This window comes from Diaporthe citri (genome assembly GCF_014595645.1).
Source record: "Diaporthe citri strain NFHF-8-4 chromosome Unknown scaffold_1, whole genome shotgun sequence".
Lineage (NCBI taxonomy): Eukaryota > Fungi > Ascomycota > Sordariomycetes > Diaporthales > Diaporthaceae > Diaporthe > Diaporthe citri.
In genome coordinates this window covers 8948225-8973567 of record NW_025064846.1, presented here as the reverse complement: position 1 = coordinate 8973567, position 25343 = coordinate 8948225, and the positions used below count along the sequence as shown (strand labels likewise).

Below are 25343 nucleotides of genomic sequence, written 5' to 3'. Positions count from 1 at the left end.
ATTATTGCAATAAATAATTTAAGGCTTGCTTAAATTTAAGGTTATATTTTTAAATAGGCGTTTTAAAGCTATTATTTCTTTAGCTATAAGCTTTAAAGCTAATAATTTAGCCTTAGTGGTTAAAGTAGAAATAATTGCTTATTTATACGTTTTTTAATATATAAGGCCCTTAAAAAGGGTTATTATATACCCTTAGAAAGATTTTTAATTTTCCTTATTATTAATAAATAAAGCATTTTTAGCTATTAAAAGCGCTTAAGCTTTTTAATTCCCTTTAAATTATAATTTAAGGAATTAAATAGCATATAAATATTAAATTATATAATTTGCTGCCTTAAGGTAACTTAAACCTAAGTTTATAAGAAATCTTAATAATATAAAGCAAGGAAATGCTATATTTAAGCATATTATAATTATTATATAAAGGATAAAATTAACTTTTTCTTAAAACTTTTAAATCTTTTATTTTAAGGCTTATTTAAAAAAAAGCTTAAGTTTCTCTTTAAGCATTAAAGTAAATAGTAAAAGATTTTCACTCCTTAATAAGTTATATTTATTTGCTATCTTTTCAATATATAAGTTATAAAGAAGTATTATAATGTGCTTTTTCCAATCTTTAAGAATTTATATGCCTAGAAACCATTAAGCCTTCTCTTAATCCTTTATTTTATATGTAAATTAAATTTCATTTTTAATTCTTATAAAGGATTTATATTTATCTTTAGGATATATAACTAAAATATTATTTATATAAAAAAGGATTGCTACCTTATAGGCTGGGTTGATAAAAAGGCACGGCTTTTTTAAAAAGGGTTTTAAGCTTAGATTTTGTAATATGCGGTTAAAATCTTTATATTAAAGAAATAAGGAGTTTTTAAGTTTATAAAGTGCCCTTAAGAGCACTTTATATTTTCCCAATTCCTTAAATTTATTAAGCAATTTATAATAAATTTAATTTAACCCTTTTTAGCTAGCATTTAGGAATATAATTATAACGTTAAATTATTAAATCTTTAAATTAAAATGCATAGTAATTACCATTATTATATGGAATGATTTTGCAGCTAGGGTTGCGGTATATATGCTTTTTATAATAAAATAAGGTTGCAAGTTTCCTTAAATGCAAATTCGCGCCTTAAAAGATTTAATTATTCTATCCTTATTAAGCTTATATTTATATACTTATTTTAAGAATAGCGATATTAATTCTGCTTTTTAGCACTTAATAGTCCTTTAAATATTAAGCTTAATAAGGCTTTGCATTTCTTAATGCATTATCTTAAGCTATTTATTTTAAAAAGGGCTTTTTTAAGCCTTTCTTTATATAATTAGTTTTAAAGGGAGATTTTTATAGTATTGCTATATTAAGTAAGGCCTAAATTTAATCTTAAGAGCTTAAATAGCAGCTGCTATTACATTATTTAAGGTTAAAAAATATAAATCCTTAAGTATCCTTTATTTTTATTTTTTAAGCTAATTAAGTAAAAAAGTAATTATAAAGTTACTTTAAAAGGTTATATTAAGGTAAAACATAATCACATTTATTAAATATAATAGTTAATTAAAGGATTCCTAAGGGTATTTATCTTAATTATATATTTAAAAAGATTTTTTTATAAGTTTAAACCCTTAAATTTATTCTTATATCCTCCTTATTTACGTTAATTAAGAAAATTCTTAATTTCCTATAGCTTTAAGCATATATAATTCTTAAAAAAAAGGTTTAAGTTTATTAGCCCTTGCTTTATTAATAAAAGTATATTTCCCTTTATAAAAGCCCTATTTTAATATATTTAGGGTCCTTTTAAGGATTAAAAGTTTTTATTTTTAATTTCTTAAGCTTTTTAAAAAAGTAATGCATAGCGGATTTTATCTTTTAAATTTAAGAGTCCTTACCCCTAAGTTTTAACCAAAAGTGCTAATTTTATCCTTTCTTAATATAAAATAAGTATTAAATTTATTATTTAAATTAATTAAGTTATCTTTTGCATAAAGTATTAAGAATGCAATATAAATATAATCTTAAATTTCCTTAACATTAATAATCTTAATATTTAATAATTTTACTTTAAAAGTTAAAAGCTTATTTTTTACTTTATTTATTGCTAATTTATAAAATATATTCTTATTAAATTATATATTCTTTATAAAGATTATTTACTTAAGTAAAGGAATTTAAATTTAAAAAATATTAAACGCTATATAATTAATTAAATACTTAATATAAGCCTTTAGTTCCTCTTTTATAAAGTATTTCTTTATATTATTTTTATATTTCTTTTTAAGTATATATGCTTTATACTTATAAATATAAATATTACCTTAATGGGGTAATAAATAAGTTGTAAAATGGTAAATCTAAGCTAGTTTAAACTACTAAAAATAATAGGAAAATTATATATATAAAAAAGTATTTAAGGCGCGCCCCCTTTTCCTTAAAGCAAGCAATATATTATGCAATTAAGTTGCAGCTTGTATTACTTTTAGCTAAAGGTTAAAAGGTAAATTAGCCCTTAATAGCATAGCCAAAATATATTTAATTATTACTTTACTAACCCTTTTCGCAACGCTATTTACTTCCAAGGTTTAAGGGGGAGTAAGTTTTAAATTAATACCTTCTTATTTTACTTATTTAATATATTTAATATTTATAAACTAGCTAATTATTGCAGCCTTAGCATTTTATTTAATTTTATAAATATTTAAACTATATTACCATTTTACCTAATTCTTATAAGCATAAAAAGTATTAAATACTTATTCTTAAGTCTTTAATATAAGGGGAAAGATATAAATAAATCTTAAGAACTTATTTATTATTATAAGCTTATAATTTAACTTATTTAATGCTTATAAATAATAAAATAAGTTTTATAAAATTTAAAAAAAGGGTTTTAAGCTCTTGCCTTTTAATAGCTCGCGTTAAACTACCTTTTTAACAAAGGCTTTAAAGCAATTCTTATAGTTAATTTATTTAATTCCCTTAAATTTTATATCTTAAGTATATTAAATTAGCAATTTAAAAGCATTGGCCCCTAAGTATTTAAATTAAAAATGCTAAAGAATTATTAAGTCCTTTTAATCCTTATTTAAGTATTAAGAGGGCTTAAAAGGTTTTATTAAGTTTATTAAAAAATTATAGGCCTATATATACTTATAACGCTTATAAGTATTTGCAATAAAAGGTAGAAATAAAGGAAATATAATAATATATATTTAAGAAAAACTAAATTATATTATTAAATAAGTTTAAGAAGAATAATGCTTTATTTAAGTAATTTAAAGCATAGCATTAAATTAATTTTATAATATTAAATACTTGATTTTTATAAGAGCGCTTTTAATATTATATTAATATAAAATTTATTTATAACTGCTACGTTTTCCAGAATTAAATTCTTAATCCTTTTTCTATTCGCTTTATATAATATGTTTTTAAAGCGTCTTATTCCATAGCTTAAAACCTTTAGGAATAAGGTTCTTGCTTTAATAATATTTATCTTAATAGCTTTTCTAAAGGTACTTAAAACTAGATAATTAATTAAGTTAATAAGGTAAATAGTGCTGCAATTATTTAAAATTATGCTTAAAAATAAAAAATATAGCATAAAATTTAAAGTTATATATATTTTTAAGGAATTAATTATAATTAATAATTATAATAAATTAATTAAAGTATAAATAAATTAATAAAGAGTTAATAAAAATATAATAAAGGTATTATTAATTAATTAGTTTTTTAAAATTAAGGTTTAAGAAAGTATAAGTTTATTTTATAAAGAAAAATAAAATTAAAGAAGGAAATTAAGATTTTATTTCTTAATAGCTTTTAAAAACGCGCTTAAGGGGGTTTTTAATATTCTTAATAAGCTTTATATTTAATCTTTAGGCAAAAGGTTTTTTTAAGTAAGCTTTTAAATTAAATTCTTATAATAATTTTTTTGTAATTATATTTTAATTTTATTATATTTAAATTCCCTTAAAGGTATTTTTAGCTTTAGGATTTATTCCCTTAAAAGCATAAAATAAAGATAATAATAATTAGCAAAAGGTTAAGTATATTTCTTTTATTAATTAATTTTTTAATAAGGGCATTTATATATTTTATTTTATTAATGTAATTAAGATAATGCATTTTTATTTCTTAATTACTTTTTTAATTAATTATTCCTTATTTTAAAAGATACTTTTAGTTTTAATATAATAAATATTATAATATTCCTAAAGGTTAATATAAGCTTATTATAATATAAGAATGCTGCTAATTTTTTAAATAAAGTTTTTAAGAAATAAATTAAATTTCTTAATGTATTTTATTTAATAAATTCTTAGCGCTTAAAAATTACTTAATTAAGGGTAATATATATTATAATTATTTATAAAAAGTTATTTAAATTAGTAAATTCCTTAATTTTAAATAATTTATAAATATAAGCTTATAAATATAAATTTATAAAGTCTTAATATTATTATTATAGTTTAATACTTAGTTTCTTTGCTTTTTTTAAGTATTGCTAATATTAAGTTTAAAGGATATTTATTATACTTAACTTAAAAAGTAAGAAGTTATTTTTAATATTTTAAACTACTTATTAAATAAAAAACTATTTTATATTTATTATTTTAATTAAATATAAGGAGAGAATTAAGCTAAATACTATTTTTTATATTTATTCTTAAATTTTTTATCTTTTATTAAATTTAATTACCTTATTAAAAGCTAGGGCAACTTATTATTAAAGATATTAATTATATTCTTTTTTTAATTTATTAAAGGATAAGGGAGAAAATAAAATAAGTGCTATTTTATCTTTTAAAAGCTTATTATTGCTTAAACGCTCTTAATACTTATTATATAAAGCTTTTTAAATATTTTTTTTTTCTTTTTATATTATGTAAATTAGGAATTTAGTTTTAAAATTATATTTAATTGCTTAAAAAGGGCTGCGTTTAATGCATTAAGGTTTATAAATTCTTAATACCCCTTAATTTAGTAATAAAATTATAATATAATAAATTAAGTAGGAAAGAAATAGGTATTTAAATAAATTACTTAATTAATAAGGTTTAAAGAAGTATTTATAGCCATTATATAAATATATGCTTAAAAATAAAAGGAAATGAATAATATAAAATAAATGTAATTAAGATATGCTTTATATAACTTATTTATAATTTATAAAAAGAAAAGATTGTTTTATGTAAACTAAGCTTATAATTATAAAAGGCTATAAGTATTGTAAGGGATTTAAAAGCATAATTATAAAAGCATTTATCTCCTAAGAGTAGTTTAAAAGAAGGAAATAAAAGAAATCTAACTATTTAAGCATTCTAGAAAGTGGTTGCAAACCAGGGTTAGGGATGTGCGTGCAACAACATCCGGACCCTGTTGCTCATGCACTGGCTTTTGAATAGGATGGACGGGTGACCGACAGCGTCCAGCGTTAGCATAGCGCTGTCGTCGAAGAACCGCCGCATCTTTTCCGCGGCCGGCGTGACGGGGTCCGGCGTGTTACGCACGAACAGCATCGGCGTAGCCGTCTTCGTGCCCGGCGCGTAGCCCCTGAACACCTGGTTCGGAGGCGCGCGGACGTCGTAGCTCTGGCAAATTCCGCCCGCGAAAGCCCAGGCCGCGCCCACGTAGGCGGACTGGTTGACCAGGTAGCCGACGTGCTCGGCCCACTCGCCGACGCTGTCGAGTATGTAGCGGCCGTCCGCATCGTGGCACTGGATCAGCGACTTGGTCTGCAGGGCCGAGGTGGTCAGGCCGCTGAAGTCGCAAGAAGACTCCGGCGCCAGCCCGAGCCTGGCCGTGGACACGAAGGTGCTGGCGTTGCGATGCTCGAGCTGCTCCATGATGGTTGCGACGACAGGGAAATTCGTCACAGAATCGTACACGGCGACGAGTAGATAGTACATCGGCCTCCGACGTATTCGGCGCCCGCAGCTTTGCGAAATGCAACAATGTCCCCGGCCACGGCCACGGAGTTGGCGTAGCCTGCTTCGTCATCTCGATGGGCGTTGGAACATAACTGCCCGAAGCCGTCGGCGAGCGTATAGGCCTCCGAGATGGATGCATCGCTTTCCGGATCTACGGGTTGCAGGATCTGGCTGTCATAGTATTGCGCGACTGCCGGCGCGTCTGGGAGGCAGTCGAGACGTAGGCCCGAGTTGTTGACGCCGCGCGGATCAAAACTGATGATGTTGTGCTTCTGGCCCAGGTACGGTCGGAAGAGCTGCGCGGCTGCGAGCAGGGTGCCCACCCCTGAGGCGCCTGGTCCGCCGGGGTTGATGAGAATATCTTGAGCGTCGGTGAGGTTTGATGCTTGCTGAATAAAGGCGATTGTGGTTTCGCCGGCGGATACGTCGTCGTAATCTAGCGGCACTATGAGGTTCGCGCAGGTGAAGTCATCGAAACATGGTGTCCACTGGAGCGATGCGGACGGCGGGATCTGATGCCTTCCGTCAGACTAGGAACAGAACGCACGATGACGGAGACAAACATCTTCGAAGCCGTACACCATGGCACTGGCTATTGGATAAGGAGCTACCGCTTGTATCACTGCTAGTATTACTAGACTGAAGAGCAACGGATAATGGACCATGCTTCTTGTGTTTTAATTGACAACCAGTGCATAACAAGTATTGATGGAATATCCAAGTGGAAGCTTATAACGGACAAGTCGCTACAGAACTTGGAGAATGCAATGAGATGCTATGTTCAGAACCGGCTCAATCAAACTCCTTATATACTTCTGTCTGCATCACCCACATGATCAATATCTAGGCAGACTTATCAAGTCATTCAACTTCTGAAGAGATTCTCTTGCTCAATAATGGCAGATTGGGCTGACTGAAGTGCCATCTGCCTGCCAAGCAGTGTTGACCGATGGAGGATGCAGGCCAAGCCCAATTCATTTCAGTAATATATGATAAGGCACATTTTCTATCTACAAGGACTCGACAAAAGTTTTACGTTCTGACATAGCCGCTCTACACATACTGATATATTAATTCTCTCTAGCTGTATAGCTAAAAGAGTAGACTTATACAAAATTCAACAGCCTTCAAACTGTGTTTCCATGAGTATCTCTACAATTTAACTTGATACTATAGATGTGACACAGAATAAGCAGATTCTGATATTGTGCCTCGGGCGGATCTTCCTGATCTCAGGGGTAGCGTCCGCCTATTACCGCATGTGAGGCAGACTCGAAGCTCTGTCCGGCTGTCACGGCATGTGAGGCAGACTCAGAGCTGAGCTTCAGTTAGGGCTGGGTGCATCCCGAGGTCCCTTACAACAATCAGTCCTCCAATTCTTGCTCAACGTCAAATTCGACAGATCCCAGCATTTGCAAAAAAAAAAAAAAAAAACCAGTCCCATTCAACCCCCAATGCCCCGTCCTAACTTCACCCAGCAAGCCGCGCTTCTGCAATCCACACCCGCGCCAGTGGACTCCCAGTCCTCCGATGCGTTGAGCACATACTGGATCCCTAGTCACTCTGCTTATATTTAACCACCCTTATAGTCAGGCCATCACATGCATGCTAAACAAATCCAGTGCCACGTTGTTTAGTGTACCGAATGATCATCGCGATAGGTTGGCGTCAACACAACGTAGCTAGAACCTTAAAACCTGCTAGAGTGTGTTGAAGTTCACATGATGAGTATGCCGCGATCAATAGGTTTCATCTTTGCGTCGAGGACAACGCACCGTTTTCGCACGCCAGGATGCATCATGCTGGATTTGATTCAATCGAATGCAAGATACCACATGCAGGTAACGGTGGTCTTTAAAGACCATGTACACGGGTCAGTCCTACACCCAGCGCAACTTCTCGCGATCGCATCGTGCTGTAGCACCAAAGATCTCTAGTGGAACCGCAAAAAGCTTGCCACCCTCCACAACGAGGTCCTCAATTCGGCACAAATCACGAGACGTCTCTATGATGTCCTTTCCCACATTCAGGGTATCGAGTAGACATGTTGACCTCTGCCCTCCGCAACTAGATCCCCACCCGAGCAGCAGCTCTGCGAAGACGGAAACCTTATCGGGGCCAAGGATCTCGGCGGATTCGCGGGACGACGGAAAGGAAAGCGGGTCCACGGCATCGGACTTCTTGCGTTCTCGGCCGTGTCGCGGCGGGCCTCGTCCCGGGACTTGTGCTGCTTGGCCGACACTCGCGGATAGCCTTGTGAAGAGCTGTGGCAGGACCCCTCTCAGGTGCCCGGGATTTTGTGCGCCCCAAGAAAGGATGCTTGTATACGGTAATTGATGTCACTGGTCCGGCCTGACACAACTTGAAGGCCGCGGTTTGCGACATTTGACTGGGCCGGCCGTCTGATGAGTGATTGCACTTTGGTTAAGCCTTTGCCACCAGCAAGCGACGTAGACGGCAGTACCCGGGATTCTCCTGGGCTTAACCCCCCGGGCCTCTCTGTCTTCTTTTCCAAATGGCGAACGGGAAATCGAAATCTTTGGGGAGTTGTCAGAATAACTGCAAAGGTGCATGTGATGCACGACAGTGGATGAGGCCTTTCGTGAGCAAAGGTCCCTGTCGCTCTGGATGCCAGAATAAGCCATCACCTTGCCGTCTTCAGTCAGGCGAGTGGCATGGCTTCGTGGCTAAACACAGACTTATGCAGCCCATTTCTATGATCTGCAGCATTTATCCTTTGCGCCTCCAAGATTATGGACAGCAATCTGGGGTAATTGGCTCAAAGTTGGCTGATCGACGAGTCCAAAATGCCGAACAGCAAAGCATTCTCTGCCCTACAGGCAAGGGGAGGGGCCTCTTAGCCACATAGCCCCGTCTAGGTCCACCCCAGCCCGTCTGGCCCCCCTTCACCGGGTAGTCCGACGTCCCACCTCCGTCTGCAACACGAATGGTTCAGGAGTCTCAGCCATGGCGCCATCCTATTCTAGGGTGGCCGGATTGTTTCCGATATTGCGGAAAGATCTTGACGGAAATCTGGCACGGGCTCAGACGATCAGAATGATCTACTGACAACCTTGAAAGCCTATACTGCATAGAGTATCACATCACATCGTGCTTCTCACGACTTCCTGGCTTTCTATTTGGCTACAGCGTGTGAGTCGTGTCGAACAACATCGAAGTTGTGATAATGGTTGCATACCTCAAGACAGCACACCACCGCACGGTCCGTCACACTTTAGTGTCAAGACTGCCCCGAGGCTTCATCTTGCACGAGGCCAACTTGTCAAGCCATGGCATCTTGCTCTTCCAAATCACCACGTGGCAATGTAACCGGCTTTGTAGGTCGCCGACGATCGTGGCTTCTGCCTGAGATACCATGGTATCATCGTCGAGGAGCATGACAATATTTCTCCGGGTCAAAAATGTTGTAGCAGTGTTCGTGAAACATTCCACGGCACAAGGCTGGTAAGGAATCAATTTTGCACATTCAATGTTCCATGGCGAAGCTTCTGTGCAGTATCAGTATAGTATCGTTGATTCACAGATATCCCTATGAAGAGAGACATCCGATATGGCGGAACACTGAACATTAAACTGAGATTGATTGCTTTCGACACACGGGTATACACAAGCAGCCTTTTATATTGCCATGAGGCACAAACCAACATCGCCCAAGACATCGACCAGTAATTATTACTTGTTCAGTATTTCGCTTTTCGTTACGCCGTCTGTGCTGTTCAAAACCAGATGGAAGATTTTGAAAGCCAAGGAACAACGTGAGAATGAAGTTTGATGCCTATGGCGATCGCATCTTCTACACAGATTGCATTTCGATCCGTCATCCAATCTCGACCCTGCTTGCGAGACGAATTTCCAGCCGTTGTGCCGAGATATCTAGTAAATTCGGGCCCACCTGGTCACTTTCAACACTTGCGAATGTGTATCACGTTGCTCAGGTCGGAACCTCGTCTTTTGCCAGTGTAGAACGCGAGTATTGCATCCGTCTAAAGAAGGAAACTATTAATGTTGGCTCGGAGATAAACGCATCTGAGTTACCCGACAGGGCTTGCCCTCGTTATCAGCGATTACCTACTTCTAGTGAGCTCCAACGTGCTGGGTCGAGGCTGGTGAGACCTTTACAAACGGGCGGTCGAACCAGGATTGAGGTAGCTTCGCCCTCCATGAGACAGCTGTGGCATGGATGACTTACTTGAATGTACTGTGTACGTCCTGTAAGCGGCCAGCCTTCATTAGAGGCGCAGGTTTCAGCGTTCACTAACAACAGTCGCGGCAATTATGAAGAACTCCTGATGAATCATTATCCAGCCCCTTCTGAGAGCTGTCCGAACAAGCCACTCCCCCACTTGTCCGGAATTTCCGTCTCGGTCACGCCCAATAAGAGATCTTGGGAGGTCGCTCGTTTCTCGTTTCTTGTCTCTCTGCTACGACGGTCCACCATGTCTGCAAAGCAATGTCAAACGGTTCATCAGACGGTGCTAAGTAACAGGCGAGTCGTTGCGGGAGTCCTGGTGGTTGAAAAGGCGGCTAATATTAAGCCCGAGCGTCCGCGCATATAGCCCCCAGGTCCACCCGGAGACCGCTGGAGACGACCCGCGCTGGGCTAGTGCAAGGGAAACCATGCCACAAAATCCTGTGGCAGCAAGAATATGGCACATGCAAGTTAATTGCGTGGCCTCAACCTCCCTCGTGCGTCTTTCTATAGGTGGGAAGGGATAGGGGCAAGAAATGAATCCGTAATTCTCGTCACATTGTAAGATACTGAGACACAGTGGAGGGGGACGTCACATCCCACAGTAAACATTTCTACGATTATTCCCTCCTTGGATCCTCGATTGGGAGGGTTGAACAGTTTCGGTGGTTTGGGCCGGGTGACAGAGATGCCCGATCCGTTGAAGCCGCCTAGACGCATAAGTAGCATCTTGGATCGCTTGCTGTGTCGTTCGAGTCAATGTTAGCACAGGAACCCACCAGAGCGAAGAGCAAGGGGCGCACAGTAGCCGAAGAAGAGGAGCCCAAAAAAAAGATCGTCAAGATTAAGTTGTTAAGAAACTTGCCGATGGGGCCGTGGAATGGAGCGTCGGATGTTCACAAAGAGGCCCAAGCACCCGGCCTCAAGCCAATGGAGGGGTTCACTTTTTAGCTGCAAGAGCATCAAGCGCGCCTGCACTTGGGAGTCTAACTCTGCTCACGCCTTGGTCTTCCAAGGTTGATCGTCTTCGCATCCAGGCGATCCACACCTCCGCTTCTTCAGGTACGCTCATGACCTGGAAGCGGATACTGTAATCAGCTCCTACCACGGTAATTGTCGGTCACTGATTCGTGCTGTCGACTTAAAGGCGGCAGGTGGTGGGCGCGCGCCGAGCATGGGCGTTTCAGATGCGGTACTCTTGCCCTTCCCTGCTCCCGACCCTGGGAGTGTTGTACTCCATAAATATCTGGATCCGCACGCTTATCGGGCTGCAGCCGCTTCTTGTACGGTGGGCTGTGGTGGGCTCATTATGATCGTCGCTGCCATCCTTGCACGCCGGCGGTCCGGCGGTCGTTGCCAAGCCTCTATCCGCGAGTATGCCAGCGCCAGCGACCTCTTTTGCCAACATTCCAACACTGACCGGCACTTGGCCTTATACAAAACCGGAGTACCTGGGTACAAGAGCAGACAACGGGTTGCGCCTGCCGAGCCCAGCTACCACCCACTGGCGTCTCATGCACAAAACGAGACCTTTTTCAGCCCCTGATGTCCTCACGCCAACAACTTCCTTCCCCGTCCAAGAATCACCGGCACGTGCAAGCCCTTGAGCCTTGTCACCCCTCCTCGAAAAGCATGTCGAAGGGGCCGCATCTTCCCAGACGACATCGTAGGCTGCTGGGATGGGCTTGGCTTGGAGAATGTAGCCCTGCCATCTCATCTTTTGGGTTACCTTCGTCATACCAAAGACAAGCTGGGTGCTCAAGCCCACAATAGTTCGCGGTACGACTCGTGAAAGGGATACTCCGTGCGGCACCACCCACCAGCGCTGCCACCCATCCATCCATTCCCCTGGTCCCAGTTTCCTTCGCGCTGGGTTGGGATCGTCTACCGAGGACATGATTGATGGCGGCCGGCGCGGTAGATATTGACGGTACACTGGGGCTAAGCACAAGCTCGTCGTCCATCACAGGGGTAGAACAAAGGATACACATGTAACTAAGTTAGTCAGTCCCTCAGCTCTAATTACACATAAGCAGCCCGGCGCCAGTCCACCTCCTGTTGCCGAATCCCAGCGGGTCTTCATATTTCTCCCATCTGATGTCTCACTCGGTTTTAGTCGACCCTGGCGCATGTTTCCCCTGGATCTCGGCCTAGAGGCAGCATCCTACAGATCCACCCACCAGACCTGGACAGCCAGCCTCAAGGTAGTTTGAGAATATTGCCCACTCACATGTTCACGTATAAGTGAAACCGCCCCTTCGACTCCACTTCGGTCTTGGGCCTCACGGTGCCAGGGGTTGCAACTTCTTTCACAGACCCGGCTGGACGGACAACCATATATCTTCCACTTGGCCCGCGAACACCTCCTCGTCCTCCGGTTGGACTCGATCTCCTGCTTCAGGGAGGCCTCACCAATACACCGTCATGGATTCAACGTCGACGCCTGTGGACCCAGGGCTGGCAGCCCAGAACATCGCATGGCTCTCTCTGCTCATTATCATCCTGGTCCTCTCCTTGGCGACCATCACCGTCGGGCTCCGCTTCTACACGAGGATAGTGCTGCTCAAGCAGCTGGGGCTCGATGATTACTTCGTCCTTTTGACATTGGTATGTCGTCGACGTCGATGTCAGCCCCTTCCTCCGAGCTCAATCACTGACATGCTTTCAGGGCTTTGCTGTAGCCGCCGGCGGCGCCGCGCTGTCAAGTAGGTCGACCAGATTCACGAAACTCTGTGAGACAGGAAGCTGACTCGTTTAGCCATTCCTTACGGCCTTGGAAGGCGTACCGCGACACTCGACCCTTCCGTCATTCCTTTGTATCTTCGGGTGAGTTTGGAAGCCAGGCTGCCAGTGGTAATGAAGTTGTGGGTTGATGGTGGCTGACGAGATCACAGTCCTTCTGGGTCTCAATAGTGTTATACAATGCAACACTGATGATGATCAAGCTCACCTTCTTGATCCAGTACTACCGTGTACTCGGGGTTTACAAGATGAAGAGGGTGATATGGATGACCGGAGTAGTCATCATGATGTGGGCCTTCTCGCAGCTCCTCGTCGTCATCTTCACCTGCACTCCGGTGCAAAAGTTTTGGGAGACCGAGTTGGAAGGACAATGCGTGCCCAATCTACCATTTTGGTACATCAATGCCGCCGGAAACATCGCAACAGACCTTGCCATCCTTGGTATGCCGTTGCCCGTACTGGCGAAACTAAAGCTTCGCCGGCAGCAGAAGTATATCCTCCTCGGCATCTTTTGCCTAGGATTCTTGTACGTCTAACCGTTGTCATACCTCATGAACCGAGATGATGTTGGTCCAGTATGCTGACACTCTGCCAACAGCACCTGCGCCATCTCGCTCATTCGCCTCGGCTACCTCAAGCAAGGTCCCGATTTCACGTGGGACAATGTTCCGACATCCGGCTGGTCCATCAGCGAGCTGTGCTCGGGCATTATTTGCGCCTGTCTTCCGACTCTTCGGCCATTAATGTCTAAGATCAAGCCGCAGTGGATGGCAAGCTATGCGTCACGGTCACGGAGGACGAAGCAGACAGGGTACGGAGACAAGAACAACTACGGCGCCAATTCCGTAAAGATCAAGGCGACGAGCAGCACCGGAAACTCCCGGAGTACCCGCGAGAGCAAGGACCCCAGCTTGTTTGTGAGCACCAAGGAGCTTAGCTCGACGAATTACAGAAGGCTCGGAGACAACGACATCGAGATGGCCATGCCAGCACCACCGAGCCCTTCGTTCCAGGTGGACAGAAGCAGATTTGACGACACACGGTCTTCAACAGATGGTGGGAGAACGTTTGGTGCAGCACTCGCGGGCGGCCCTCGGGAGGACAAGCAGGACATACCGATGCAAAGTCTAAACTCCCGACCAAAGCCCCAGCCTGTGCAGAGCACAGACGGCACAGAAGCGAAAAGGGAATTCAGCAATCGCGGCAAAGAGAACGACAAGGCCATGGACATATTGGGCATGGATCAATACGACAATCATGGTGTCACGACACACATAATGGCGGACAAGGAGCAGTCCTCGATCTTCCCGCAGCACTCGCGAGCCGTCAGCAAGTCAAAGTCGGGCGCGAACCGATCGGGTATCGAGGTGAAGATGGATGTTACGGTCTCGACCACGCCGTCGCCTGTGACCAGGCCGAAAGACGTGTCAGTGAGGAGAATCGAGTTGTAATGTTGTTGGTTCTTACTGTACATAACGATAATACCTAGCTACATAACCCCTGATGACTTTGATGAGTACATGAGGCTCTTTCTCCTCGTGCAGGTCACATACCCTCCCACACGAGTCACACAACGCCGTGATAGGCGAGGCCATCACGATGGCCCCTTGCATCGCCTCCCCCGGGGACATGATCCGGCACCAATATTGAAAGCTTGTGCGCTGCGGTCGCAGCGCTGCCCAAATCCGGGGATGCAGTCACCTTGTCTTGTCAATGGTGCATGCCACCACACTGACCGCCGCCCTAGTAAAGCAGTCTAAACTGTAATTTCAGCGCTGCCAGTGGGGGTCGCGCACGACCCTGGGACGACATTACTGACGTAATATGGAATAATGGCACTGTGGCATCTGTCACATTGCTAGCCTCTCCGTAGATCCCGAGTCCGACTAGTTTTGCTGTGCTGATCTCCGTTGGAAGCGCACAGCCGGATCCGAGCGCGAAAAAAGGCAAGGGTTTATAAGGTTCAAATGGCGAGCGTTGATTGAGCAGACGAACCACAGCTCGTGTGTAGGGCCAGGGACAGCTGCATGCCATATGCGCGTGCATGCAAAGCAGCATAGTCCCATGCGAAGTTTCCGAAAGCCAAACCTTATAGCTCACTGTTTGCAAGTCCTGCCGAGCGAAGGTTACCCTGCCTGCGCATCGTGGCAGCGTGGGAGCTGACGGGAATCTGGGTGGGCACATGTGACTGGCAGGTTGTCATTTTGTGAACATGCGAGACCCTTCTCAAGACCCTTATGCTCGACAATTATCGGTGAACCGTTGAAGGTCCAAGTACGCACGACGCTCGACGAGCCGCTCTGCTTAGTGCGGAATAGACTTTAATTAATCACGAACTGCCGAGAACCAATTAGTCTTTGAACCGGTGGGACTTGGCTCTTTCGTCCCATCGCCCGTCCCGCGAGGCTCGGGATTCGGACACAGACCAGCTCTTCTCGACGTGTAGAGAGGCCAGCCGGTATATCATAGTTTGCATCCCCGATATAACACTCAGGCCCAATCGGAAGTCAACAGCACGGACGCCCGGCATGGCGGATTCCAGTCGCAATAACGCGCGCGACACGCATGCGGCCCAATCAACCAAGGCTTCTGGACGCACTGACGGCTGCGATCGATGTAGGTGGAGGCAGGAACGCAAGCCCATCTCGAAGGAACCCAAGGTTGCGATGATGCATGTGACTGACACGCCCAACGGTGGGCGGTATACGTGGGTTGACGTTAAAGTTGGCGAAAACACTGTTGCCATCCCCTCATTCTGGGGTAATACGTCTGTCTGCCACCTCACTCGTCACGTCGGAGACTCGTTCAGGCCTTGATGGTTACGAATGGGCAGGCACATGACTACTCTGGTCTGACCCGGGTCCCAAGCATGGTGTGGTCGCTCGCAAATGCAAGAGCGATATATTGAGACTCAGCTTGGCGTCTAGATTCAGATCTCGGCCGGTTACTGCGGTGTCTTCCCGGATACTGCAGTCATTTTCCTGCTACTGAATGTGCGAAATCAAACTTTACTGGGATGACCACGCGCCAGGATGGAATTAACGTACAATATACTCCGAAATACCGTGAACATGCAAAGTCAACTGAGATTGAAGGGTCTTCCAGGGTCCTAAACGTCAAAACTTGACTATATTCTCGAGAATAACACTAGTTAGTAAGTTGCATAACGTCGCTTGGAGCTATAATTGTTGTTCCACGGTTCCTAGGTGGCTAGAAGGGTCCACTGAAAGCTTGACAACCCGTTGTGGCTTGCGTGCTCAGAGGCCGAATGCTTATAGACAACAGATGAAATTTGAAGACAAATCAGTAGACTCCATCGATAAATGACGTATTAGCTACCATACACACGGAAGACGATCAGCCTGCGGGTCCTGATGATATCTGACTCAATACAGTTCGTACTCGGGTAAGATCTCCGAGGCATCACCCACTCGCCTTTGCGGGTCAGCACCCCGGTGGACTACTCAACGACGTCTGGTTGAATCAGCTTTGGCTTGGGCGATGCTGCACCGATGCTGACCGAGTCCTGACTCTTGTATCATGCCATATTTTTTGTCATGCCATATTTTTTGACGATCTCTATTGCCGGTGCATCTACTGTGGAATGTTTGATGCTGGTTTCTGAGTAAATGACGTCTGAAACGTCGAGACTCTCAGCACCGCCTTCTCCTCGCTCGAGGCCCCCCTCGACACGAATATCCAGAGGTCGGTGTCGCCATTTTCTCTTGGCCCCCACGAGTATTTGTAACACGGTGACGACGAGGTCAACGAAAGGGTTGCCGCGGCACGGGAGGAGTTTTAAGCTTCCTGGGCCACAGCAGTGGGCCAGCCGCCGGCGGGCGCAACTCGGGAGGTACCAACCCGCCCTCCTGACGCCGCAGATCAAACATGAAACGTGGAGCGTTGCCCGATCTCTGACCGGCCGCCCATCGGCTGACAGGCACCGGCAGGGCTGATCGTCCGGAATTCATCCAAGCTGAGAATGTCAACATTCGAATTTGTGTACACAAAGGAGGCGCCAGGAGTCGCACCCGTAACAATCCGCTTTTTTGCTGCCTGTGTCTGTGGAACCCAGATGGACGGCAAGCTGCGCGTTTATCGGCCGCCGGTGAAGTAAATCTGTGAACCACAAAAGTCTACACAGCGCTAATTCTGTTTCCCTCCGTGTTTCTGCCGCAATTTTGCCAAGATTGCAGTGATGGGCGCCACTTCCAGAAACATTGTCAAGCATGGTCAAGCACTGCGTGATCTTCTTCTTGTCGCTTTCAGAATGTGGTTCACCGTTCCTTGGCAGCCTGAGTATTCGTCGATCACACAAGTGCCGCGAAACTCGGCCAAGCCAGATCAAGTCATCTTCTTGATATTTAAATCGTCCTAATGGAGTCATGTTTACCTTGTTCCTTGGTCTTCAGCCTCGTCCCATTTCATCGCATTCATCCCATTCTTTAAGAGGTGAGTCTAGTCGGATCGTCCTTCTCTATCTTCTGACATCGCAAACATCAGACTAATTGTGATCCAGCTGTGCTCCCTTCATTCACTTCACACAACAACGGTCCCGGAGACTCTCTTTAACCCAGTACATATTTATTCAAAATGAAGCTGTCACTCGCCGTCATCACTCTCTTGGCTGGCTTTGCCGTCGCCCTGCCTCAGAACAAAAACAACAACAATGGTCAAAACAACCAAAACAACAACGGTGGCAACAACCAGGATGCCGCAGCAGCAGACGATGTGAATGATGCTGCCAACAATGGTGCAGGTGGTGAGGCCGCCGCCGCCAAGGCAGAGGCAGCAATCCTCTTGACTGAGAACGGCGATGGTATGTGGCCATTCCGAAGAGATCCCTCTTCATTCCAACCGACTTCGGGCGGTAGACGATCAAAGCTGACTAGTGTGTTCTCTGCAGCCGGTGCCGCTGACTCTGGTCCCGACTTCGAGAAGGCAGTCCAGGCCATCTCGGACTCCGGCAACCAAGATGACCTCGACACTCTGGAGGCCGCTGGCATCGATGTTGATGCAGCCCTCGACGGAAATGGTGGCGGTGGAAACGGTGGAAACGCGGACGACGCGAATGCGGACGATGCCAATGCGGATGATGCCCAGCAAGGCCAGAACGGACAAGATGGCCAGAACGGTCAGCAGGGTCAGAACGGCAACGACAACTAAGTCGGCCCCCGGATGACGACGAGTAGGACCGTCGGCGCCCGCGGCTGACAGCTTTTCCTTATTTCTTCCCTACATAGCTGGTACGCGGAGCTCGGGGAAAGATTGACCTGGAGTTAACCCGTCCATTCATTCAATATAGAGTGGCCAGTCATTAATGATACCTATTTGAATCGTCCATGGTCTTTATCCTACCCAGGTAGATTTCCACTGCACACTGGTGCCTCATGAGATGCAAGTGTCTGGCCGTAGCCCCGCCGAAGGGACAATCTTGACGGGCAATGTCGTCTCGGATCATTTGCACAATCTTCCCAGACGGGTGATAGGCGCCCAATTAACCTAAGTAGAGCAGGTCACAAACAGGGATTAATCAGCAATATTGATGGCTCTTATGGCATCTCAGTGTTTCAGGCCCCTTTGCACGATGACTCGATCGACAAAAGCTTCTTGAACCCGGACGTCCAAGCTATACTACCTCGAAGTGCTGTCCACTCTTATCCCCTCATCCCTTCTTCCGTTCCGACTGTCAGCCCATGTCGCGACTTGTGCGGACTCGCGAGGAGCCTCGGCACAAAACTGCGCCACAAGATCGTACTTCGGTATCGTCTCGTCACAGGTTGCGAGGTTCGACTCGCTCGCAAGCGACAGGGTTTGAGAGTGTTGGTGACGCAGTTGGCAGCAATCTTGCCGGTCCAGGCGCACACACCGATCAAATCCTCTCAATTTACGCGTCAGCTTCGAGCAAGGGACAGGACGCCTCTGGGAATTGGTTTCATGTCGACCAGCTCGACAATCACGCGCCCAGGGGAGCACTCGCAACACTGAAGGTCGTAAATCATATTTCAGAGTTCTCCCCCAGATGACGAGCATGGCTCTACACCTTTGTCGGAGTTCTCGGCGAGGTCGAGTTCCGAGGCGCGGCTTCCGCGGCAAAGTCAGGATATTTCTTTACTACCTGCGATGCCCCATTCCTGACCTCGTCAAATCTCCATCGACATATGCATGAGAAGCACAAGAAGCGAGGTTCATCTACGAAAAGCGTAGAAAAGACCTTTTCAGGGCAGACTGCATGAAGAAACACCGGTGTCGTGGGAAGACATTGAGTGCTAAGGTCAGAGCCGTCAAATCGAAGATGATTTATCAAGAACACAGTATGACTAGGCTGGCACGAGTCTAGCAATTGATGTGAGTCCTTCAGAAACACACTGCAGTGAAAGATCATAAGTGCCGTTCGCCGTGGTCTGGACAATCTGGAGAAGTTGGATCGCGTTGAGGATCAAGAGGCCGGTGAGGAACAGCGCCGTCTCATCCCAGTCTCCTGACTAGACCGTAAGATCAGTAAGGAAACATAAACAAATCAGAGTGATACAAAGATAAGGTCAGAATAAACTCATCATCCAGGCATTGTCCTTTGTGACTTTTCGCTATGCAGTAAAAGCAATCTCCACACGGTGTTTCCTGAATCACTGAATATCGACAGGGAAATCACACTCCTTTTACAGTCGGACAACCCCAGCCCCAAACCAAGCATAACTACAAAACCTGTCATGCTCATCACACGAAATTGACCGCTTACTCAGAATTATTGGACTTCGCCAACTTACAAAAGCTTCAGTCCCGAGACTTTGTCCTTGCTGGGGTTTCTATTGCATTGAAACTGGCCGGGCCCCGAGGTCACCGAGCCCCGTCGCTCGGCCGGATTACTCCGCCGACACCGCCAAGCCAAATGTACGATGGTACATAAATAGTGAAGATAACTCAAATATAGTTCAATAGTGGGCTTTGCGCATGGCAAATGGCCCTGCTGAATGCCTTGGCAATACGATTTCCAAATCTAGTATTCTGTAAACATACGCGGCGAAACTTCAAGAGACGAATGATGAATAGAGAAGTCGGGGCCCGTGATGTCCGACAAGAGAAAGCTGCTCGGCCTCCGCCACCAAACCACGGAAGGAGTTTGGATATGCCATCAGGACGCTTATAAAACGAGCCTCCCAAATTCATTGGGAAATAATGTGATCGCATCAGCAAGACATCAATTCGATTCCTAGACTCTCTCCTAGACTGTGATATCAAGATTCATCAACTTCGTTGGCGAGATGTTAAACACGTCAACCTCCAGGTCTAGGCATGCCATCCGAGCAGTCGTTGCAGCTCTGGCCATAGCCGGAATAATTGTTCCGGTCGAGGGAGCCACTTTGACGCCCAGAGACGCGCGAGACTGTCTTGTTGAAGCGGTCGACGGTCAAACTTCGCAGGTGAAGTTCGCCGACGAAACCTAGTTCCAGGAAACCGTCGTCCGCCCATACAACCTCAACCTTCCGTACGAGCCCTTCGCGGTTACGTACCCAAAATCTACGAACCAGACCGCAGCTATAGTCCAGTGCGCTGCTTCATCCGGCCGCAAAGTTCAAGCCAGGAGTGGTGGCCACGATTACACAAACAAAGGTATCTCACCTCAGATCCCTCAACGGCGTGGTGTTGAGACTAAGTTTTGTAGCCCTCGGCGGCGCCAATGGAGCCATCGTGGTCGACGTGATGTATCTCTCGAATGTCCAGGTCAATTCAGCGGGACTTGCTCAAGTCGGCCCAGGCAACAAGCTGAAGGACATTGCCGAGTAGCTGCATGCCGCCAATGGGAGATACATGCCCCACGGATCTTCTCCTACAGTCGGCATCGGGGGACACGCTACAGTCGGTGGCCTTGGGCTGCACTCTCGCCTCGAAGGTACGACCCTGGATACCTTGCAAGAGGCAGAAGTGGTTCTCGCAAACGGAACCATTGTGCGCACGTCTTCAAGCGAACATCCAGACCTTTTCTGGGCCATCCGCGGAGCCGGCGCCAGCTTCGGGATCCGTCACCCGGTTCACATTCCAAACCAACCCGGAACCCAAAGAAGTTCTCAACTTCGGCTTCACCGTGGAGTCCACAGATCCGGCGTCTCTGTCCGCATCATTTAAAGCCTATCATCAAATCACCAATGACATCAATCTCGACCGTCGATTCTCTGCCGCTGTGGTGTTCTTGAAGGATCAACTCCAGATCAACGGGGCTTTTTTTTGGCCCGGAATCCGACTTCAACAGCATTAATCTAGAGGCGCGCATCCCCGGTATCACCAAGCGTACGGTCGTGGCGGGACTGAATTGGATGGAGCACATGAATCGCACTTTCGACAGCATTTCCTCCATACTTCCTGCCCAGTCCTACTTTGCCGCGCTGGGTACATGCATTACCCGCTCGACCCTCCCCAGCAATACGAGCATCGACAATATGTTCCAGCACATCCTGACCGCTGATGCCGGGTCTAATCGGTGGTTTGTCCTGATCGACCTGTACGGGGGCGCGGTCGGCGACGTTGCCTTTGATGCAACCTCTCTGCCCCATCGCGAAATGTCATACTTCTTCACTCCATACGCAATCACCGAGTCAACCACCAACCAGACAACGCGCGCGTTCATCGAAAAAGCGGTGCTCGAGATGCAGGGCAACGAGCCTGGAAAGTACCTGTCGTACGCCGGCTACACCAGCTTACCAAACGGCTTTGTGCCACAGGAGAAGTACTGGGGCCCGAATCTCGCGCGGTTGCAGCAGATCAAGGCTTCTGTTGACCCGAATGATGTATTCTCAACGCCGTATGGCGTCAAAGCCGGCCAACTGCGCTTGATATGAACCATCCGCGGTTGCGCTATGATCGCACGCAAAAGACGCAACACTATTTGCATTATAATCATTTTGGGGAGAGTTTGCGTGGATGAATATCAGGGCATGAATTTCGACGACGGATTGTTGGGTGTTAATTGGCATTGCTCACGTATGCCTGCTTTCATACAGTTCATCAAAGGACCTGGTCCACTAATAGTTACGTCCTGTTTATTTGTGTTCGATAGAAATAGCATCTACTTAGGGCTGCACAGTATCAATTTGATATGGAACAATCGTTTGTATTTTACTATGTGGACTGATAAAGCCTGGGGGTTGCGTACAGGCCTCCCTCACGATGAGGACGAGATTTCTCTCACGAAGATCTCCAGAGGAGAATTGTTCGAGGGCTTTCAAGCGGAGGTGTAAGGCCGCCCGAGGCTGGCGTCTAAGTAAGTGACGCAGACGTGGTGACGTCTGTTGTCTGATGCTGCTGCGAGACTTCCTGGAAGATACGTGCTTTCACTGCCGCATCAGCCGTGCCCGCGCGGTCATTGAACACTTCGTCCATCTCCTCGAGCGTCTTGCCGTTCGTCTCGGGGACGCAGAACCAAGTCCACAGACAGCTCAGCAGGCAGAAGACTGCGAAGAAGACGTACGCGCCGAATCCCGTCTCCTGCACAAGCGGCGGCGTGATGAGGCCGATGATGAAGTTCCAGAGCCAGTTGTTGCAGGTGGAGATGGCGACACCCTTCGCGCGAAGTGAAGATGGGAAAACCTCAGATGGCATAGCCCATGGAACCGGTCCCCAACTAGCACCGAATGCTATCATATAGGCCAGCAGGAATGCGACGCTAACCCAGCCCTGGGAGTAGAGAGTCAGTAAGAACCGCCCACAACCACAACGGTCAGATCCTAGAGGAGCCACTCACCTCGGTGACATGCTTTGTCCAGTCGTACGAGAACTTGCCCACGAGGATAGCAATTATGAAGTGTGCGAAGAACATGCAAGCGCTTCCAACCAGCAGGATCTTCCGCCGCCCGAAACGGTCCATGGTCCACAGACTACTGACGACGCCAACCAGCTGCGAGATGTTTAGCACCCCGGACATGATGAGCTGCATGTCGATGTTGAGACCCATGGTTGCAAACAACGACGGGCTGTAGTAAATCAAGGCGTTGATTCCGACCATCTGCTGGAAGAACATGAGGCCAGCGCCAACGTGAGTCCGGCGAATGCACCCGGCGCGGAGGCAGTCGGTCCAAGAGACGATCTCAAGCTTGATGAGGCTGGTCTTGTCGCTGCTCCCGGCGAGCGTTGGGTGTCGTTCGGCCATGACGGCCTTTTGGAACCTCGCCTCGGCCAGGATGTCCATCCACTCCCGCCGGACGCGGTGGTCCGTGTCAGGGAGAGCGCGGAGCTTTGCGAGTGACCGCAACGCCGCGTCCTCGTGTCCATTGGAGGCAAGCCACCTGGGCGAGTACGGGAGCAGGATGGCGCCGAAGCCAAGCAGGATTCCGGGAAGTATTTGTAGCAGGAATGGCAGCTGCCACGACCAGTGGTTCGGGATGGTGCGCGTGCCGTATGTGATCCAAAACGCCACCACGATGCCGAAGACGATCGAGAGCTCTTCAAACACAAGCAGGGAGCCACGGATTTCTGGCGGGGAGATTTCGGAGATGTAAACTGGCACCACCATCGAGAGCCTGGGAAAATTGGGACAGTCAGCCAAACAAGGAAATTCAAAAAGACAAGACGACAGTTGAGGCATTTGCTGAGCTGCTTGGCCTCCTCGTATCGCTTTTAAGAGGGAAACAAAGACGCAAACAATTTCCGCCACAAGGGGCAGCAGCAAACTCACATTCCAATGCCCAATCCTCCTATAAACCTGCCACCAACCAGCATGCCATAATCAACAGCAGAAGTCTGGAGTGCGGAGCCAATACAGAATATGACCACAGCCACCATGATGGACCGCTTCCTCGACAGCCAGTCCGCGACCCAGCCCATGTTCAGGGCGCCAATGAGGGCGCCAAGGGTAATCATGGCCGTCATGAGGCCCTTCTTGAACCCGGCGCCGGCCGCATGGTCCGAGACGTCGGGGAACCTGTCGAGGAACGAGTCCATGGTGAGCGTCACCGAGATGACGCCCTGGTCGTAGCCAAAGAGGAAGCCGCCAATGGCGGAGAAGGCGGCGCAGAGGGTGACATAGCGCGTCGCGAAGATGCCCCGGAAGCCGGAGGGCCCATAGGGTTCTACGACGACGGCGGCCGTCTCCGTCTTGTAGGCGGACTCCTGGTGTGCTACGTCGGCTGCGTCGTCGATCATGGACTTGCCGTTTGCTGACGTGTGCTCAGCAGGAGCCACATCTTCTTTTCCCTGGTTCGCCATTGTGCTCGTAGCCTGGGTGTTGAGCCTGCGCAGAAGAGTGAGGATATCGTCAAGCGAGGAAGGATCGTTGCGTGAAACCTGGCATATGCCCTGGATTTATAGACTGCATAATACTAGGTACAGATCAAGGTCGAGTTCGGGTTTAAACCGTGGGTAAAAACTCTTCCGTGCCTGTGTCTCGGCAGAGGGGGAAAGGCGTCAATATCATGGGGGATGCTCCCCCAAGTATCCGGGGAAGTGTGGGGGAGGCGTTGGAGATTGTGGAGTATGTTTGATCAAATACGGTAATTTGATCTCGATCAGCTGCTGGTTGAAGCCCAATGTCTGAGACGCACTTTGTAAATCCCCTGGCCGCAATAGGCTGTCCTTCCCGAAAGTGGGCTTTATTCTCCGCCATTTCTTGGAAGCCTTATGCCGACAGCATAGTTCGCCGATAATGACCACAACTTGTCATGTCAATGCTACTCTTACAGGGTCCAGCCAGCTCAGTCACGTAACTTTCCCTATCTAGCACGGCCGGGACAAAAAAACGCGCACTCACGAACTAAAGTCACCACCAAAACTTCCCCACATTCTACACATTCTACCATAACACCTTCACTTTACACTACTATCTCTTAATTATTAAATTTTCTTTAAATACAAAAATACTTATAAATGATATTTAAAAGGAGCCTGATTGATTAATATAGTTAAAATTGTTGATTTATTGTAGTGGTTTCGGTTAGAGGCTGTGTAAATAGAGGTAAAGTTTGTGAGGCCGCGTTTTTTTTGTCCTGGACGGGGTCTAGCTCTGCGAAGCCAATCCACCTGTCCATGTCATACATGCGAGCCATTTCTTGAATGGCCCATCCTTGGGAAGACCCGTTCCTCCGTGGGATGCGTGCGCTGTCCAAGCCGACTATGTTTGAACACAACGGACTCGGATCTTAAATACCTCGGATCTGAAGACTGGAAATGCCGCACTGACGTGGGTGACCCCCATTCCGATGATCCCTGAGACGGGGCGCTCCGACCGCTACTAAAGCCTCAGGCACCAAAAGGTTAAATCATCCAGAATGTTCTAGACAATACAGTGTGGCCTATATAGCTATGCTGCCACATTCCCCCCTACTTCGTCGCTGGAGGTTCATTTCAGCGAAACAGAACGTGGGGCTCTCATCGGGGAAGAGAATAGTTCTGGAGGCACAGGGCTCACCCGCCCATGGACTTCTGCTTGGGCGCCGATCCTCTGCGAACTCGAACCTGCTTGGCA

General features: G+C 45.9%; 6 protein-coding genes across 6 annotated transcripts; 3 read left to right on the top strand and 3 right to left on the bottom strand.

The window, feature by feature from the left end:
* Positions 1 to 5355: 5355 nt before the first annotated feature.
* On the bottom strand, positions 5356 to 5856 carry INS49_002324 (uncharacterized protein; the record flags this gene model as incomplete). The annotated part of the gene is made up of 1 exon (XM_043163137.1): positions 5356 to 5856. The coding sequence occupies one exon, from the start codon at positions 5854 to 5856 to the stop codon at positions 5356 to 5358; it is 501 nt and encodes a 166-aa protein (XP_043031643.1).
* Positions 5857 to 5882: 26 nt separating this feature from the next.
* INS49_002323 (uncharacterized protein) lies at positions 5883 to 6505 on the bottom strand (the record flags this gene model as incomplete). Its single annotated transcript, XM_043163136.1, has 2 exons — positions 5883 to 6428; positions 6488 to 6505. The coding sequence occupies 2 exons, from the start codon at positions 6503 to 6505 to the stop codon at positions 5883 to 5885; spliced, it is 564 nt and encodes a 187-aa protein (XP_043031642.1).
* A 6069-nt stretch (positions 6506 to 12574) lies between these two features.
* On the top strand, positions 12575 to 14343 carry INS49_002322 (uncharacterized protein; the record flags this gene model as incomplete). Its single annotated transcript, XM_043163135.1, has 5 exons — positions 12575 to 12757; positions 12819 to 12855; positions 12909 to 12976; positions 13045 to 13418; positions 13491 to 14343. The coding sequence occupies 5 exons, from the start codon at positions 12575 to 12577 to the stop codon at positions 14341 to 14343; spliced, it is 1515 nt and encodes a 504-aa protein (XP_043031641.1).
* Positions 14344 to 17485: 3142 nt separating this feature from the next.
* Positions 17486 to 18058, top strand: INS49_002321 (uncharacterized protein; the record flags this gene model as incomplete). Its single annotated transcript, XM_043163134.1, has 2 exons — positions 17486 to 17711; positions 17799 to 18058. The coding sequence occupies 2 exons, from the start codon at positions 17486 to 17488 to the stop codon at positions 18056 to 18058; spliced, it is 486 nt and encodes a 161-aa protein (XP_043031640.1).
* A 2096-nt stretch (positions 18059 to 20154) lies between these two features.
* On the top strand, positions 20155 to 21726 carry INS49_002320 (uncharacterized protein; the record flags this gene model as incomplete). The annotated part of the gene is made up of 6 exons (XM_043163133.1): positions 20155 to 20313; positions 20338 to 20503; positions 20556 to 20614; positions 20678 to 20783; positions 20857 to 21076; positions 21141 to 21726. The coding sequence occupies 6 exons, from the start codon at positions 20155 to 20157 to the stop codon at positions 21724 to 21726; spliced, it is 1296 nt and encodes a 431-aa protein (XP_043031639.1).
* A 418-nt stretch (positions 21727 to 22144) lies between these two features.
* INS49_002319 (uncharacterized protein) lies at positions 22145 to 24088 on the bottom strand (the record flags this gene model as incomplete). The annotated part of the gene is made up of 3 exons (XM_043163132.1): positions 22145 to 22561; positions 22629 to 23403; positions 23559 to 24088. 3 exons carry the CDS (start codon positions 24086 to 24088, stop codon positions 22145 to 22147), a joined length of 1722 nt encoding a protein of 573 aa, XP_043031638.1.
* Positions 24089 to 25343: the final 1255 nt, after the last annotated feature.